Consider the following 15,420-nt stretch of genomic DNA (forward strand, 5'->3'; position numbering starts at 1 on the left):
GTGATGGTAGATGAAAATTTTGATTCAATGATGGTACTAGAGACAGAAATTTGGGGATCACAATTCATTCCTATAACAATAAAAGAAATAGATCACCAAAGTCAGTGGAATTCATCCTCTGGCGATCATGAATATACAAACTATCTATCCAACAGTTGCTGAGATATTTCAAAGTTTTTGTTTCCTGCTTGCCACTATGTCAATCTCTCACTCCTATGTCGTCTTGTTTCACTACTTGCTGTTCATTGTAACGGTGTTAGCTGTCTAGAGGTGTCGGTTACACTCCATAACATTGAACATTTCCTATGGGCCTTGCATAGGAGTAAGAACTTATTCTTTAGCACGATAGAATAATGTTTAAAATATGCACAGAAATAGGAAAAAAGTAAAATTATATCTACAGTTATTGCAGATCACCAAATGTCCTTTATATCCTTTATGTCCATTACATCTTACACAAATGGATTCAATAAAGCTTTAGCTTATTCAGTATGCAACCAGTTACAGCTATAAAAGAATAAAGCTATAAAAGTTTTTAATATGTCAAATATTTTTCTTTTACATTTGGAGAAATGTACTCCCACCGTCTGTCCTTTGGGAGTGGAAGACTATGATTAATGACAGCCAAGTAGTTACATATTGGTTATAGACAGGATTTAACACCGCGGATCAGCATGAAAGTACAGATGGTTCCCCCTCACTGGGATTGCTGTCAGACGCAGCGTCTACAGCTTTTTATATTTTTCCAGCTTGATCAAATGGTGGAATATTAAGCTTGAACTTTATGCAAACTCCAAAAATCCCATCAATGCAGCACAGTTATAATTTTATGGCGGTGGTATTTGGTTCAAGTTCAAAGTGTGTAAAGTGTATATTACTCTGTAATACCTCTACATAAGCTATGGGAAAACTGAAATGGATAGGATTACTGATTAAAAGAAAAAGTTAAAGTTTGCAAGAGAAGAAAATTGTTCATAATTTACAACTGGGACCATAAATCAAACATTGGTAGGTGTGCAAACACACACACACACACACACACACACACACACACACACACACACACACACACACACACACACACTCTCTCTCTCTAACATTTCCACACGCATAAACATCTTGACTAGTTAATAGACTCTGCAAACATCAAAGTCAAACCTTCAAATCACCACAACAGTGGCCTATACTTGCCCATCGGCGAAACTTCTATGTCTGTGTTTCATAAAAGTCAGATTGGATTGGTGTGGAAAGCCTGTCATTATATTGGGATTCTCGTCATGTGCAGTGACCCTGCTGCTTGGTAGCACTTGTCTGAGCCCTGCGAGTCCTCCACTTTTTCATCCACTGCAAATTTATTTTGTCTGATCATTTGTTTTCCAATTACGTCCCTGTCCCTGCTAGCAGAAAATTGTCAGCTTTGGTTATGTGAACCCGCTCTTGGGTCTGTAACCAGGGGCAATGTTTGATGTTTGGAACATTTTCATACCCATTAAAAGATGAAGGGAGGGTGAATTATTATCCCGAAAAGATGATTGTGTTTTTGGGGGGGTTGCTTTAGGTTTCTGTATGTGATGATATAGTAGAGCCACACACAAAGATGCATTTTTATCTTCCCTCAGTGAAAGACTTAACCTTATATGCAGACTAGAAAAGAATTGATTGAATAAAACCAAAGCTGAAGTTAAATAATAAGTTCACGACATAGGATTTTTACGTATGTGCTCTTTCATCAGTATTCTTCATTCAGTAGTTTCCTCACATCTGTGTTCAATATTTGACCACAGTTTAAAAGTAAATAAAAACTTCACAGTATTTGTTCACAGTAACACACTCACGGTAATTGCCAGAAACCTACGCCTTCAACACAGCACTGCAATTTTGATGAAAGATGCTGAACAGAACTTCAAGGAGAAGATTACACCCACATAGTGGGGAAATACAACAGATGGGCATAACAATGGCAGCTAAAAATTGAATGGGACTTTGAGAGGCAGAGCAGAGGACAAAATAGCAAGGAAAGAAAGCAAGAGAATCAATGTTTGGCTATAACTGTCGCATTAGCTGTGATAAACGAGGCCGCTGATAGAAACTCAGGAAGTCGACGCAGGGACATTCCAATGATCAAGCACTGAATAATTGGACACAATGGATTCTGGGAAGGAGAGGCAATTTGCTGCCATGGATCCAAGAAGAGGGGCATCAATTCACATATTGACCTTTAAAAAATGCTATTAATGGATGATATCTTCAGTCCATAGCTGGATGAGAAGTTCTCCAGTAGGTAATTGTGTGTGGTAAAATTACACCGTGGTGCATTTCCTTTACAGACAGCCTGTAATATTTGTCTGAGGTTGGGTTTCACATCAGGCAGTCTGCAGGTTTAAAATGGAAAGGGCAGTTAAAACAAAAACAGACTCTGATTGATGAAACAATCATCTATAGTGAAATGTATTGAGCTGCAACGTTAAATTCGTCAACAGCACTCTATGTCGTGCTTCGGTGTATTTTCATGGAATAATGGACAGATGACACGTTGAAGGATTCATAGCTAGAAGAAAAGCACACACAGACATACACTATCATACACATGGCAACAAACAAACTACAGTTGATCCCATTTTTGAGCACTCAGGTACTGCACTTGTGTCTGTCAGGAAGCCTGTTTCTGACAGGTTAAGAGCTATTTTTATCAGCTAACTGTAGCTTTGGAAAACAAGACTACAGAGACTTAGCAATTGCATTTTGATGGATAATGAACTCTCTCTCTCTTTTCTGGCCTTGATGAACAGCTCAGTGTTTTTATTGCTCTTATTCTTTCATGGTCTCAAGAGGTTACTAGCAATTCAGAACCAGCTCAGTGGTTTAAAGAAGAACTAAAAAGGCCAAGTATTTTGACAGTTAAAAAACAAGTCTGCCTGCTGTTTCTGGAATGTGGAGAAGTGAGAAGATCAGAATAAAGGTTTTAATGAGCTTCCTTCTACCAGGATTATTTGTTGGCCAGTTTTCTCTTCATTAGACAGTGGAAGGAGAAAGAAATAAAATGTGACAGGTTAAAGGATATTGTAATCCTGGAACTTTCAGTAATAGGCTGATATGTTCTACACATACAGTCTATACTGCATATAAATGTGTAGCCTGGCTCGGTCCATCCACCTACAAGCCCCTCTAAGGCTTAATAATTGCAATGTTATGTAATGTTTGTTTAATCTGTACAAATATCAAAGTGTAAAAACATCAATGTGTGGTTATGCTAAGCTAAGCTAAGCTAAGCTGCTACTGGCTCCACATACATATTTACCCTACAGGCTTATGAGTGATATCAATCTTCTCATTGAGCTCTCAGCAAGAAAATAAATAGCCTTAAACTATACCCTTAAGAAATGTGTAGTGCTCAAAAGAGACAAGGCATATTTATGTGTAAAGCTAATTCAAAAATAAGACAGTGAAAGACAATGATTCAAAGCGCTTTACAAGATATATAAGAAGGTCAAGGGAAAACACGCTCAAGATGAAATGAGAAGGAATATACACATATATATTATTGTATTTAAAATACCTTATCACTTGTTTCATATGGCATTTCTTATTGTATTTCTATTATTTATTATTGTTATTTTTTGCCTATACTTCTTTTATTGCTTATACTTCTTTATTTCTTGTAACTCTGGCACACTAATTTCCTTCGGGATAAATAAAGTTGTTCTGATTCTGATTCTGATAAAACCATGAAAAAGAAATACGGCAGAATAATGAATGAAAATTGGGTGTTTAATCTAATAATTAATTAGTTGAAACACAGAAATGTTTTAAAATGATTTAAAAGAATTCATCATTTCTAATGTGGTGCATGAAAACTGAAGGCTGATTCTCCATGTTTTTTTTTTTTGTTTTGACTCTGGGGTATGTAAGCAGACCTGTCCCAGACAATCTGAATCATTCATAACAATGCAGCAGATCAGAAATGTATTTTGGCCCTAAACCATTCAGTATTTTAAAAGTTTAAACATATTTTTAAATCAATATTTAGAAACATGAGAAGCCAATATAGCAAGAATTAAAGGTCTTGGTCCTTGAATCTTTGATATATTCTTAATGGATTCAATCTAAGAACTAAGTTGAAATGATTTTGGCACTAAAACAATAAATTCTGTTTGATCTTTCTTTTTGACTTAGGGGACTTTCAGCACATTCAATCACTGATTTGTTCAATGCACCATAGATACTTGGTTATACCTTTATGTAAATATGTGTGTCATCTGCATAGTTTTGCATAATTAAAAAAACATAATAATAATAATAATAATAATAATAATAATAATAACAATAATAACAAGGCTGTGCATCTGTGCACACACCTTGTTTTCAACCATCTCAGGTACAATTTCATGATGACATTTCTTTCATCTAAAGGAGCTGCAACCTTAAACCCCCCCCAAAAAAACTTTTAAAAGACATTTAGGCAAAAACAAACAACCCCCCTCCCTTCTCCCCTCATGATTATCGCTTGCTCTCAACCTTTCTGCTGTCTCTATTCAGGAGAAATAACTTCCTCTCCTTTGAAATGGAAAACTATTGCTGAAGGCTTTTCAAATGCACTTAGGATTCATTTGAACTGGAACAAGAAATTCTGTTGCTGTCGGCGAGCATTTGTGACATATAGCTTTTCCCCCCGACAATACATATTCATATATTTTCCTACTTGACACACGTTTCAACAAATAATAACAGAGCTGTAGTGACACTGATGCTGCTTGTGTGCTGTTGGACAATGACGTCTCCGACTCGAGACATGTGAAATGTAATTTAAATGTGTATACATACTGTATAATAAAGGATATGCTTGTATGTATCTTTCCTGCTAGTGAACATGTGGTTGCCACTTACCTTGTACAATGAGGTAGACCTGTGAGGTCTTGGGCTGCTGCTTAGTCTGTATGGAGCAGGTGTACGACCCTTCGTCATACACATCCACCTGCAAAACAGAATATTGTTATTTCATTAGTTTTAAATGTTTAATTCCTTTATGTTACTTTGTTACTTTCCTTTATGTTTTTATGTTCCTTTTAATGAATTCAGTCTCTACCAATACTCTAATAACTCATAATAACAAGTTTTTCCCCTAATAAAACAATTAGAATAAATGAAAAAGTCAAAAAACATTTATGGAACATTTACATTTTTAACAGTCCAGTACTGACATTGTGCAGGACATTGTTTACCTGTGGAATGTTCTCTCCTATCTCTAAAACCTGATTCCCCATGAACTGATATAAGCATTGTGGTACAGTCCAGTCCAGTTTCTAGGTCAGTATTACCTTCTGTATGCGCAGGCTGTACTCCAGCTGTCCTTTAGTAACCAGATCTACTCTGGGGTCCAGGGACCACTTGTCCTGACCGGCAAAGATGATGTTGGATCGATTGAGCCAGGCCACCTTGGACACTTTGTCATCAACGTAACACCTACGGGACACAAAAAGAGCGAGTGAGGTGAGGAGAAGTAAAATAGAAGGCTTGGTTTCTCATTAGGGGATGCAGTGTGAAAGGGACATGAAAATAGAGAGCATGTCATTTCTTTAATTTCATGATACGGAGGAAATGTGTGTATGTTTTGAAGATATGAAACAAACAAATAACAGCAATTATGTGATCCCACAGAGTAGGTGGACTGTATGAAACTCAGTGGCGTTGGGGTTTTAAAATCACAACAATTTCTTGAAACAATGGGCCAAGCTGGGTATATTGTAACACAATTGCAGTGCTGTGTGATACTGCTGACCAGCAAGTGTATTCGAGAGTTAGTAATCCTAATCAGACAACTCAGCATTCCACTTATCCTCAGGTCTTGAAAGAGAAGCTGAAGTTGAGGAGCTTTCCTACCCTCACTTCATCCCTTATACATCCCTTTCGCTCATTCTTTCTCATGTTCTCTTTTCACCCCTTTCCCTCCTTTAGTCTCTTGCCTCCCATCTTCTCTCTGATAAATACATCTCCTTTAACGGCAAACCTATTCCAGTGGATGAGAAAGGACACCGGTATCCTCTTGTTTACTTCTTGTTGCGCGCTGTCAGAACATTACACCAAGTAAGCTCGAGCTAAGACATCTCGCACGGGAGGAATGGGAGCCGAGCATCTGCCTAATGAATAAATGTAAATGTGAGAAGACGTCGGAATCAATGAGAATGGATATCAGCCGTAATGCAAGCAGACAGTGGATGCGCCTCACATGCAAATTCCCACGGCTCCCCGAGCCTTGGCTGTGCACACTGCTTTGGAGTGTGTTGGGCTACAAGAGAGTAGATTAGCAAGGCAGTGGAGTGAGGCTGTCTTTGGCAGGTGACCCCGGGTAATGCATAAAAGTGGTGGTGCAGACACCCCAGCCTTTTACCCAGTGGGAGCTGGATGTCAGATTTGTTGAGGCACCTTGAATCCCTGTTGATGTTGCTTCCCTTTGTGTGGAACTAAGATAACTGTATTTACTAAATTTCTTTGACATCTACCTTCTACTTTCCTCACTCCAAACTTGAAGTTTATTTATTTTATTTTTTTTAGATGTCTACAGGGCTGTAATTAAAGTAATTCAGGCACATTTTCCTATAATCATATATATATATGAACTCATTTTGAATATTTTAAAAGCATGGGTTCTGTGAATCCAGAGGAAACATCTTGAGCAATAAATAGGACATAACTTTCATAATTCAAATCCATACAATATAGATGATTTCATGACTCAGATTCAGTGTCGTGTTGAGCTTTAAGCTCTGCAAATCATCCATGAATGATGGGCCTTGACAGAGTGTGAATTTACATGTCCAAACCCTCAGAACTTATTAAAGTTAAAGTGTAGTCCACTGTGCTTTCAAAGATACAAAAACACATCATTTATATGCAGTAGAAATGCGTACAAAAACATAAATATTTCACCGGACAGAGCTGTGAGCTCCAGTGTATCATCAAAAGGCAGACACAGAACACTATATTATATACAGAGCAGTCTGTGACATTGAGAAATAAATGCGATGCTTCTGTCTTTGTTTATCACCTGTTCATTCACCATGCAGTTACATTAAATCTATTATATGGAGTTACTGATATTTTCCTTGGAACATATTTGCTTTACTGTAAGAGAAATGTAATAATATTATAAAAGTATGATAAAGAGGATGTGTTTTTCCATAAAGGTTTAAATGCTGTGATTGATTGTGATCATGCTCTGCATTACACACAGTGACAAGTTGAACAGCTTTTAAGTGTTTGCAGTGAAGCAATAAAGTACCCTTGCTGACTGAATGGTTGCACGTTGTTTGTTTTCACTGTGCTTGCTTCCTCTCCTCCATTATTACCAAGTGTGTCCTACTGTGAAGCGAACGGAGGGGTGAGATGAAAAAACAAAAAAGAAAGTGAAAGGAGGAGAAGTGAACAGGAGCACGACTAGTTTCTTTTATATGTATGCTGTTGCTGCATCTGAATCTTGTTATCTTGTAAGCACTGTATAAGACAAGTGTCTACGTTTCATAGAGTCTAGGATGAAAGACAACACATTCTGTGTCTTCACCAAACAATTCATCCATGGAAGATAAGAATTGAATAGTTGAAAGTATACGTGCATCTTATAATCTGACAGATTTATTTTATTTCATAATTAACTTGAGAGCTTCTTGTCAAAAACAGCCCTGGTCACCCAGTCTTGTACTGTTACTGATCTCAGAGACATATTCCTCAGTTAATAATTGATGATGACAAAGAGGTTTCTCAAGGTCTAGACCAAGGATTCAGATTGATGTAGATTTAATGATTCCTGGTGTTTGAGATAAGAATATATCTTCCAGCATCTGTGGGTTAAAGATGTCATGACACACTCACTGACACTGACACAAAAACTGAGAGATGGAGCAATGGTGAATGCAGATTTTAGGTTTTCTTTAGGAGCTCTACAGCAGCCTGACTGATGCTTTGTGATAGTTATAAGCATAGTTCAGAGACTGCAGGATTGTTACTCAGTCAATTGTAAACGGACATCCATCATGCAATTAATATGGAAATGTGAACGCTTTAAACTCCTCAAGTGGATTTGAGATAGGATGAAACTTGTGTGGAAACTTGGTAATTGACAGCAGCCTCCATTGTAGTTAGAGTTTAGCACAGAAAAATAAAACATGAACTACACTTTTTTTTAAATACAGCAATAAGGTTGGACCAAGAGTCAGTAGCAAATTTCAAAATGTTCTATCCAGGAATTGTTGAGTTTCGTTCAAACCTAGAAATGTCAACCTGAGGGTGGCACGAGAGGTTGGGGGATGTCTGGATAAAATGTGATGGGTGAAGCACTAGATGAAAAGTCAGAGGATCACCAATTTATGAGGACCACAAATGTCTAAACTCTATGGCAACAATTGTTGTGATATTTCAGTCTGGACCAAACTGTTGGAAGCCCGTCAGACTTCCAAACATCAGCTGCTACGTCATGGAGCAAGGAGGTAACAGCCAAATAAAAGAGGAAACATTTGCAGTTTAGCAGGAGGCACCCAATTATACCCTCTGTGTAAGTGAGAAGAGCAGTTTTGCACTCATACTGTGAGTGTAGCTCCTCGAAAGCATCATGCAAGCTCTTGGATAAATACAGGTGACTGGTACTATTAATCATCCAAATGTTCCTAATTGTATTACCTAATTTCAGTTAGCGATCACCATATGCTCCTCCATATGGGTCAAAGAAATAGATAAATCAGTATACGACACATGGTGCTGTACATGCCACCACACTCAGACTTCAATCAGACCCATATTCTGCTGCTCCAAATGTTCTCATCTTCCCTCGCATCTCTTCGCACCTCTACCTCACTCTGCCTCCACTTCTCTTCCTCCTGCTACCCTCGTTTTCTCACCCCGTCTGCCTCTCATCCTGGTCATCCTTGCTTCTCTCTGTAAGTTCCTTCTCCCCTCTCATCTCTCCATCAACACTCTGGAGCAGAGTTGGACAGTGTGGAATAGAAATCAAAGGATTTACTCATTGATCTGTGCTACAGATCTGATTTCTTTGCTACCTCTTGCCTTCCTCTTTGTCTGTCTTCCCTTGAACTGCTCAAGCCTCTGGAGGGTCTTGACAACCATTGGTGCAGAGTGTAGAGCATGCTCAGTAGTGGCTATTTCGTGTTTTCATTAATGAGTGACTACTCAGGGAAACAGAGAACTTCCTATCACCTGTCAGTGTAGTTGTCTGCTTGTATCTCTTGCCTCTTTTTAGCAGAGTAGCTGTCAAGGTGTGTCTAGGTAGGGCTGGGGTTTTCAGGCTGTGCCAGGGCTCTGCTGGACCAGAATGAAAAATAAAGAGCTTGGCTGTCTGCGGTTGGCCTGATCTGAGGCACATTCAACAAGTCCCTTGCAGGGAACTCACTTTGATTGGAATAGCGAGCCACGGTTGAATGATTTTTAATGAAAATCCATCCCATTAACTGGCTGCAGCCCTCACAATGATGCAGTATCTCAGCTGTGTTATTTAGCCAGCGTGACTTTATTTATTTGAATATTTGGCAAAAAATCAGAACCCTTTTTTATCACAACAGCATCTCCATGTTCTGCAGAATCCTCTCCAAGCCCATAATCCTCTGCAGAATACATAGACTCTGTTAACATAAAAAAGCTTATAAATGCTAGCAAATATTTGCTGATGCTTGTAAACAAAAAGCTTATTAAAGTTTTTTTTTTTATTTTACAAAGTGGCGTGGTTGTTTATCAGTCTCTTCAGAGGCTGGGACTGGGTTTATGCGGAGTCTGCTTGTGATGGATACCTAGGTTCAGAGCTTTGTTGATGGATGCTCTGCTCTGCTATATTATACTCTTTTTCTTCCCTGCTGTGCCGTGCCAATATGGACTGGCCAATGGGCTATGGCTGACAGGGGACTGTGTGGGCTGACAGATGCCTGGGCCAGAGCTGCTGAGCTGGGCTTGTGTTGACAGGAGGGCTGGGCTGGATGGATCCCTGCTCCAGGGCTAGCCGTGGGGGAGGACCAAAGAGCAGGCTGAAGCCAGGGAGTGAAACTGTAATGAGAGGAACGATGTGCCAAGACTGACAGAACAGCTCCACCACCCGCTATCCCCATCAATACCCTGTTCTCCTCATCTCACCTTGTCTTTTCTCTCCTTTTTTACCTCTCTGACACCTCTCACCCCTTAACAAAACACTTTTTTCCCTCCATTTTCTCTTTGTAGTGCGTCTGTCTTATTCTTCCCTACATCCCTCTCAAACCTCTTCCTCCATCTAATTCGCCTCCTCTCTCCTTTTCTCCCTTTTATCATCATATTGTCTGGGCAACCTGTTTCACTAAGGTGCCTCTGTGTGCGTACATTTGTTAGGTTGGATGTCTGTGTGTGTTGCAGCAAATACCTGCTACCTGCCATACGGGCAAAATCCGAAATATTTTCTCCAAAAAGAGTCGAACAACTTGTTTCAGCAATCGATAAAGATTAAAGGGGAGGCTGACAAAATCAAATCTGCCTCACTCTGAGCCTGGTAGGCAAGTGCCTGTGTCTGTGTGCATGTGGCAGAGGGCACAACAGGCAGAGGGAGGCAGACGGACAGATAAAGAAAAGATGCAACACGGAAGAAAGCGACACTGAGAAAAGAGAGAGTGGAAATGTAAGCTGTTGGATAGAAGCAAAGCTAAAGCTGCGTACCAAATCAAAGCCAGGTCATTCCTTCATAGCCCTTAAAACAGTTTCTTGCCCCAGATATTCTCTGCATAGCAGGTTAAATGTATTTCCGGTAAGGTCTAAGTTTATCCCCTAGGACTGGGCTTATAGCGGAACAAAGCAGTTATTGAAATAACCAGTGCAAGCCTATCTTGTTATAGAATTCACCTTCCACTCTTGTATGTTTGACAGAAAAGACAAAACTAAAGTAAATAACCCCCTGTCACAGTACAAATAGCACTTTATTTGCAACATAAAACGGAAATCCGGTGTTGTAGAATCGCAGAATCACCTTCAAAGTGATTGTGTGTGCCGCTGTGTGTGTTGTTAATTTACATTCGGCAGGTGAAATGTTTGTCATGCCATTGTAAATCGGTGTTGACACCGATGGCGGCACGAGCTCGCATTGATTGTCTTCATTTCAAAGCTGTGTTTGTGAATTTGCAGGTTTAATAAAGGATTTGAAGAGAGGGATGATGAGGGTGATATGTCGAGGGTGAGGAAGTGTCTCCTTTCGTTTACGGTTAATTTTAAACAAAGCTGTTATCATCAGGAACACTCTCCTGTGAGAGAGGACCCAGCTTGAAAAATCGCTTGGAGTGCTCTGTCATCTATATGTTTGTCTCTGTCCGTACGCCTAAGATCCACATAGAAAGAGCTCTTTAACCCTTTTAACTTTTTCAAGATGTGTCATCAGTCACTACAATGACTTCAGTTAAGTCGAATCCCTGAGTCAATCCCTTTAGGGAGATCTCTAGTGACGTAAAAAAGCATCAGTATAGTCTCGGTGTAACCTTTGTTGGCTGTGTTGATTTATCCTCTCTGCTTCAAAGCACCCAGACAGCCACAAATCCTCATATAATTCTCCCATCATGAAACCCCTCCATCTTGGTTGGCATGCATCAGTGCTTTTGCGTGACCATTAATCAGGACAGGAATGATTGTTTTGAGACTTGGCCAGCAGACTTTACAGGGGGAAATTATTAATCAAAAAATTGTTGCAAACAACTCAGGAGTGTGCAGGTCTGCTTGATTCAAATTAGCTCGGCACAGGCGTGATTTCACCTCTAAGGCTTTGGAAGTGCCAGGGCAGTTAAATTTCTCAGTGTGTCATGATTTCTCAAAGTTTCTGAAGCCGTTCCAATTATATGTTGCGCTAGGGTCTGCTGGGAAGTGCAAGATATGAAAATCTCCACAGAAATTGTTGGGGGGGGGGTCGGCGAAAAAGGGCAAAAGGCAGAACATGCACCAGTGGAAACCAACATCTAACTTCTGATCAGAGTTCATACTGTACATGGCAGCAGTGCAGGAGCCCTGACACTTCTCCTGTCAGTCTAGCTTCACTTTGACCCATTCATCCTCATTTTAAAGTCAATGTGACAACTCCTCCATGGTTTCCTCCTTCCCTTCCTCTGTGTTGTGTTTTTAAGCAGGGCTGCAGTGTGAGGGAGCTTGGATGTAACGAGTCCATGACAGATGGTGCCTCATTGAGACGTAGGCAGGAGGATCTATGGCAGGGGCAGGATGCTGCTATTAAATCTCTGGAGATGTACTGTGCTTCCTTCCCCTGTCATATCTTCCCTTTTTGTCACTCTTGTTCTGCTTGCCTCTCTTTCTGCTGTTTTGTACCCTTTTCTTGGCTTTCTGTCTTTCTCTTTCATTCTTCCGCCGTCACTTCTCTCTGTCCGTCTTCTTTGCCTCGCTACTTCCCGTTCTTTGCTCGTTCTCCTTTTCTTCTGCCTGTTATTACTCCCACATACAGCTGTGGTCTGCCTGTACGGCGGAATCGTCAGTCAGCGCATGCAGAGGATGGGTAACATAACAGCAACACTAAAACAAAATACGACTATACTGTCATGAGGCTTATAATATGACATTTTTGTGTGAGACTGCTCCTAAGAAGGGTTATTTGGACAATTTGTATGGCTATCATATCCCTGAATCTGTGTTTATGCATGTGAAGCTGTGCTGTCTTTGTTGACAGAAGTGTGTAAGTATAGGGGAGAGCAATATTATTGCTAATGTAAGCCACATGTCTCTTCAGCTGCAAATTATACTCATTATCCTACAATTACTGGCTTCAGAGCATTGACCTTTCCCACCCTCCACTGTCTTTACGCTGCATTCCCTTCTCATCACGGAGCCAGCTCCTATTATTACAGGATGCGACATACTGTCTCCAAGAGTGACACAGCGGAACTACCACCTAATTTCTTCACCTCTCATGTGATCCATCACTGTGTTCTGCTTTGGTGCATTACGGGTAAGAAAGAGGTGAATCAGTTGATGATGCAGTGCCACTGAAGGAGAGCAGAGGCAAGAGGAAGGGAAAAAAAAAGATACTCTTATAAGTGCTAAAATACTCCAGACCTGGCTGCCTCTATTAAGGCTGTGAAATGAAATGCAGCATCATAAATTCTGTCTGAAATGAAATAGGCTTATCGGAATTTGTTGGCCCAGCACACTATTTATGTTTCTTGGGAAAGCTTCTGATAATGTACAAAGTAGAACTACCAAGACCTGCAGTACATCTCAACAACACAGATTCCCCTCGCATCTCGTCGAGCTTTAGCAAAGCTCAGGAAATCAAACAAATATAAGCCAAGAGCTTTGCTACCTTTTTCTTAATCATAGCCTTTTTTTTAATCTCAAAGGTAACACTTTGAACTGAAGATGTGTCTTAAATAATTATGGTGGGAATCAGACCTTAAGGCATGGGTCGTTTCATTATCATTTCCTATGTGAGAATTGGCTTTTATACCCTTTTGCCACACTAATCAGCATTTTTCCCTTGTGGGCTAATTTTCAAAACTGCAGCCTTATTAAGCGGGTTGTGAGGGATATCATTTGTGGATGCATCTGCCGTGTATGGTATTTAGTCTTGGGGGGTGGACTTTAAAGGTTAGCCAGCATTGATATGGGAGTCAGCATATCAAATACATGACTGACAGGCGTCATGTCAAATGAGAAGGTCAAAAAGGTCTTCTGTGATTTGTTGTCATAGATGGAATGGCTAAGTCACATGCCGCTGCAGCGGCAGAAGCTAAAAGGTTGACAGCTATTTTTGTGTGAAATCTTACATTCAGTTGGGGAAGCTGCCTATATCTTTCAAATAATTACAGTAGCTATTTTTCACGTCATACAAAGGACAAATTGACTTAGCTGTTCTAACACATATCAGAGATTAGCACTGACAGTGAGACATTTGAATGTTGTTGTTGCATGTATCCTTGAATATAAAATACAAACAGAATATCTTAACAGACTTCTGAACAGCAGACAGTTTGCTGTCATTTAAATGCTTTCACAGTCACACACTGTCTCAGCTACAGGGAGCAGCAACTATCGAGCTGCGAATGCAATCCTTGCTTTGCATTCTGAAGAGAGAGATTTGTTGGTAAACATAAACTCTAATGACTCCAGCATTCACATCTGCTTTGTTTATTTGGTCGCATCCTTCACGTAAAATTGCCTGTGTGGAAAAGAAAAGGACCAACCTCCTGTTGTTCCACTACAAAATCAATTGATGGTGTAGCCATGGCAACTATAGAAGGGGCCGCAATCCTGACATATGTTAATATACTTTTTTTCTTTTTCCATGGGGTGTATTTATAATTAGTGCTTATCACAGCCATTTCACATCTTTCTGTGTGAACTCAGCATGTATCCCAATGCTTTTAGAAAGGTCTTTCATAGCACTTTAGCACTGGGTGTAACTCATCGCTTCAAGTGGTCCCCTGAGCCTGTACAAGGCTAACCAGTGTTAACAACCGCAGCCTGCAGCTTAAGGCTTAGGTGTGAAAGATCTTGACTCTGTCAGATCTGAGCGATTTTCCTAAAATGATCTTTAATTGCGCGGAGTTGGCGTCCGTCTACTGATCAAAGAACAAGGAGCCGATGAGCCTAATGGACTTTGACACATAGATGTTGATCTCAGTATCCACAGGGTCCTGAGAAAATCTTCCGTAAGAGGGAGGTTGAGACAGTGCTTATCAGGCTTGTAAAACTAAAATCTCTCCCGGATCACAATGCAATGATGATAATGAAGTGTAAATCTATTGATTCATTGATTCTTTCATTAAGCTATTCAAGCGGCAAGACATGGTCTCCAAAGTGCTGTTAGGTTCTGCTATTAAACTCATTGCCTCAAAATAATGATATTTTAAGACCATAATTTCGGCTCAGCAGGGGATCCATAAATGAATGCAAATAAATCATTATCTTATCTTTGACCTAAATTACTGTTTAATTGCATAGCAGAGGCCTAGGAGATAAACAAACGCGAGAATCTTTTTAGCATCTTGTCACTTACTGTAAACACACACAACGCAAAAGACCATAGATCACAGATAGTGAGAGCTTGCATAATGAATGTGAATATGAATATTAATTATTTTAAAACAAACAATTGGCTCATATCTTACAAAATACTGTAATACGATAGAGCATGTTTGATTTAATACATACTGGTGCGCTGACATGCATGTATTAATGGTCATGCTTTATGTGCCATTTTATTGACGACAGCGGGGGGAGCGCACACGTCATTAAAAAACTTGTCTTTAATAATTAGCATTTGTTTATTGTTCGTGACCTGTGTCCATACAATGCTTTTCAAAAGTCACAATTAATGTGTAATAACATTCCCTTGAGTGCCCGCGACACAAGCCTTTTATCAAAACTTCCTGCCTCAACTGTTTCTCAGAAAAAGGAGGGCATAAAGAAAGAGGG

At 39.8% G+C, this 15,420-nt stretch overlaps 1 protein-coding gene across 4 annotated transcripts in view; it reads right to left on the reverse strand.

The window, feature by feature from the left end:
• The window catches only part of lsamp (limbic system associated membrane protein), a 416,254-nt gene that overhangs the window by 66,498 nt on the left and 334,336 nt on the right, over positions 1–15,420 (reverse strand). For all 4 annotated transcript variants that reach the window (XM_027280505.1, XM_027280506.1, XM_019274766.2 and 1 more), the window contains 2 exons: positions 5,316–5,460; positions 4,885–4,972 (listed from right to left, as the gene is read on the reverse strand). In XM_027280505.1, the coding sequence (XP_027136306.1) occupies positions 4,885–4,972; positions 5,316–5,460 (233 nt within the window). The remainder of the gene's footprint in view (positions 1–4,884; positions 4,973–5,315; positions 5,461–15,420) is intronic.

The sequence above is a fragment of the Larimichthys crocea genome, chromosome VII (genome assembly GCF_000972845.2).
Source record: "Larimichthys crocea isolate SSNF chromosome VII, L_crocea_2.0, whole genome shotgun sequence".
Taxonomy (NCBI): Eukaryota; Metazoa; Chordata; class Actinopteri; family Sciaenidae; genus Larimichthys; species Larimichthys crocea.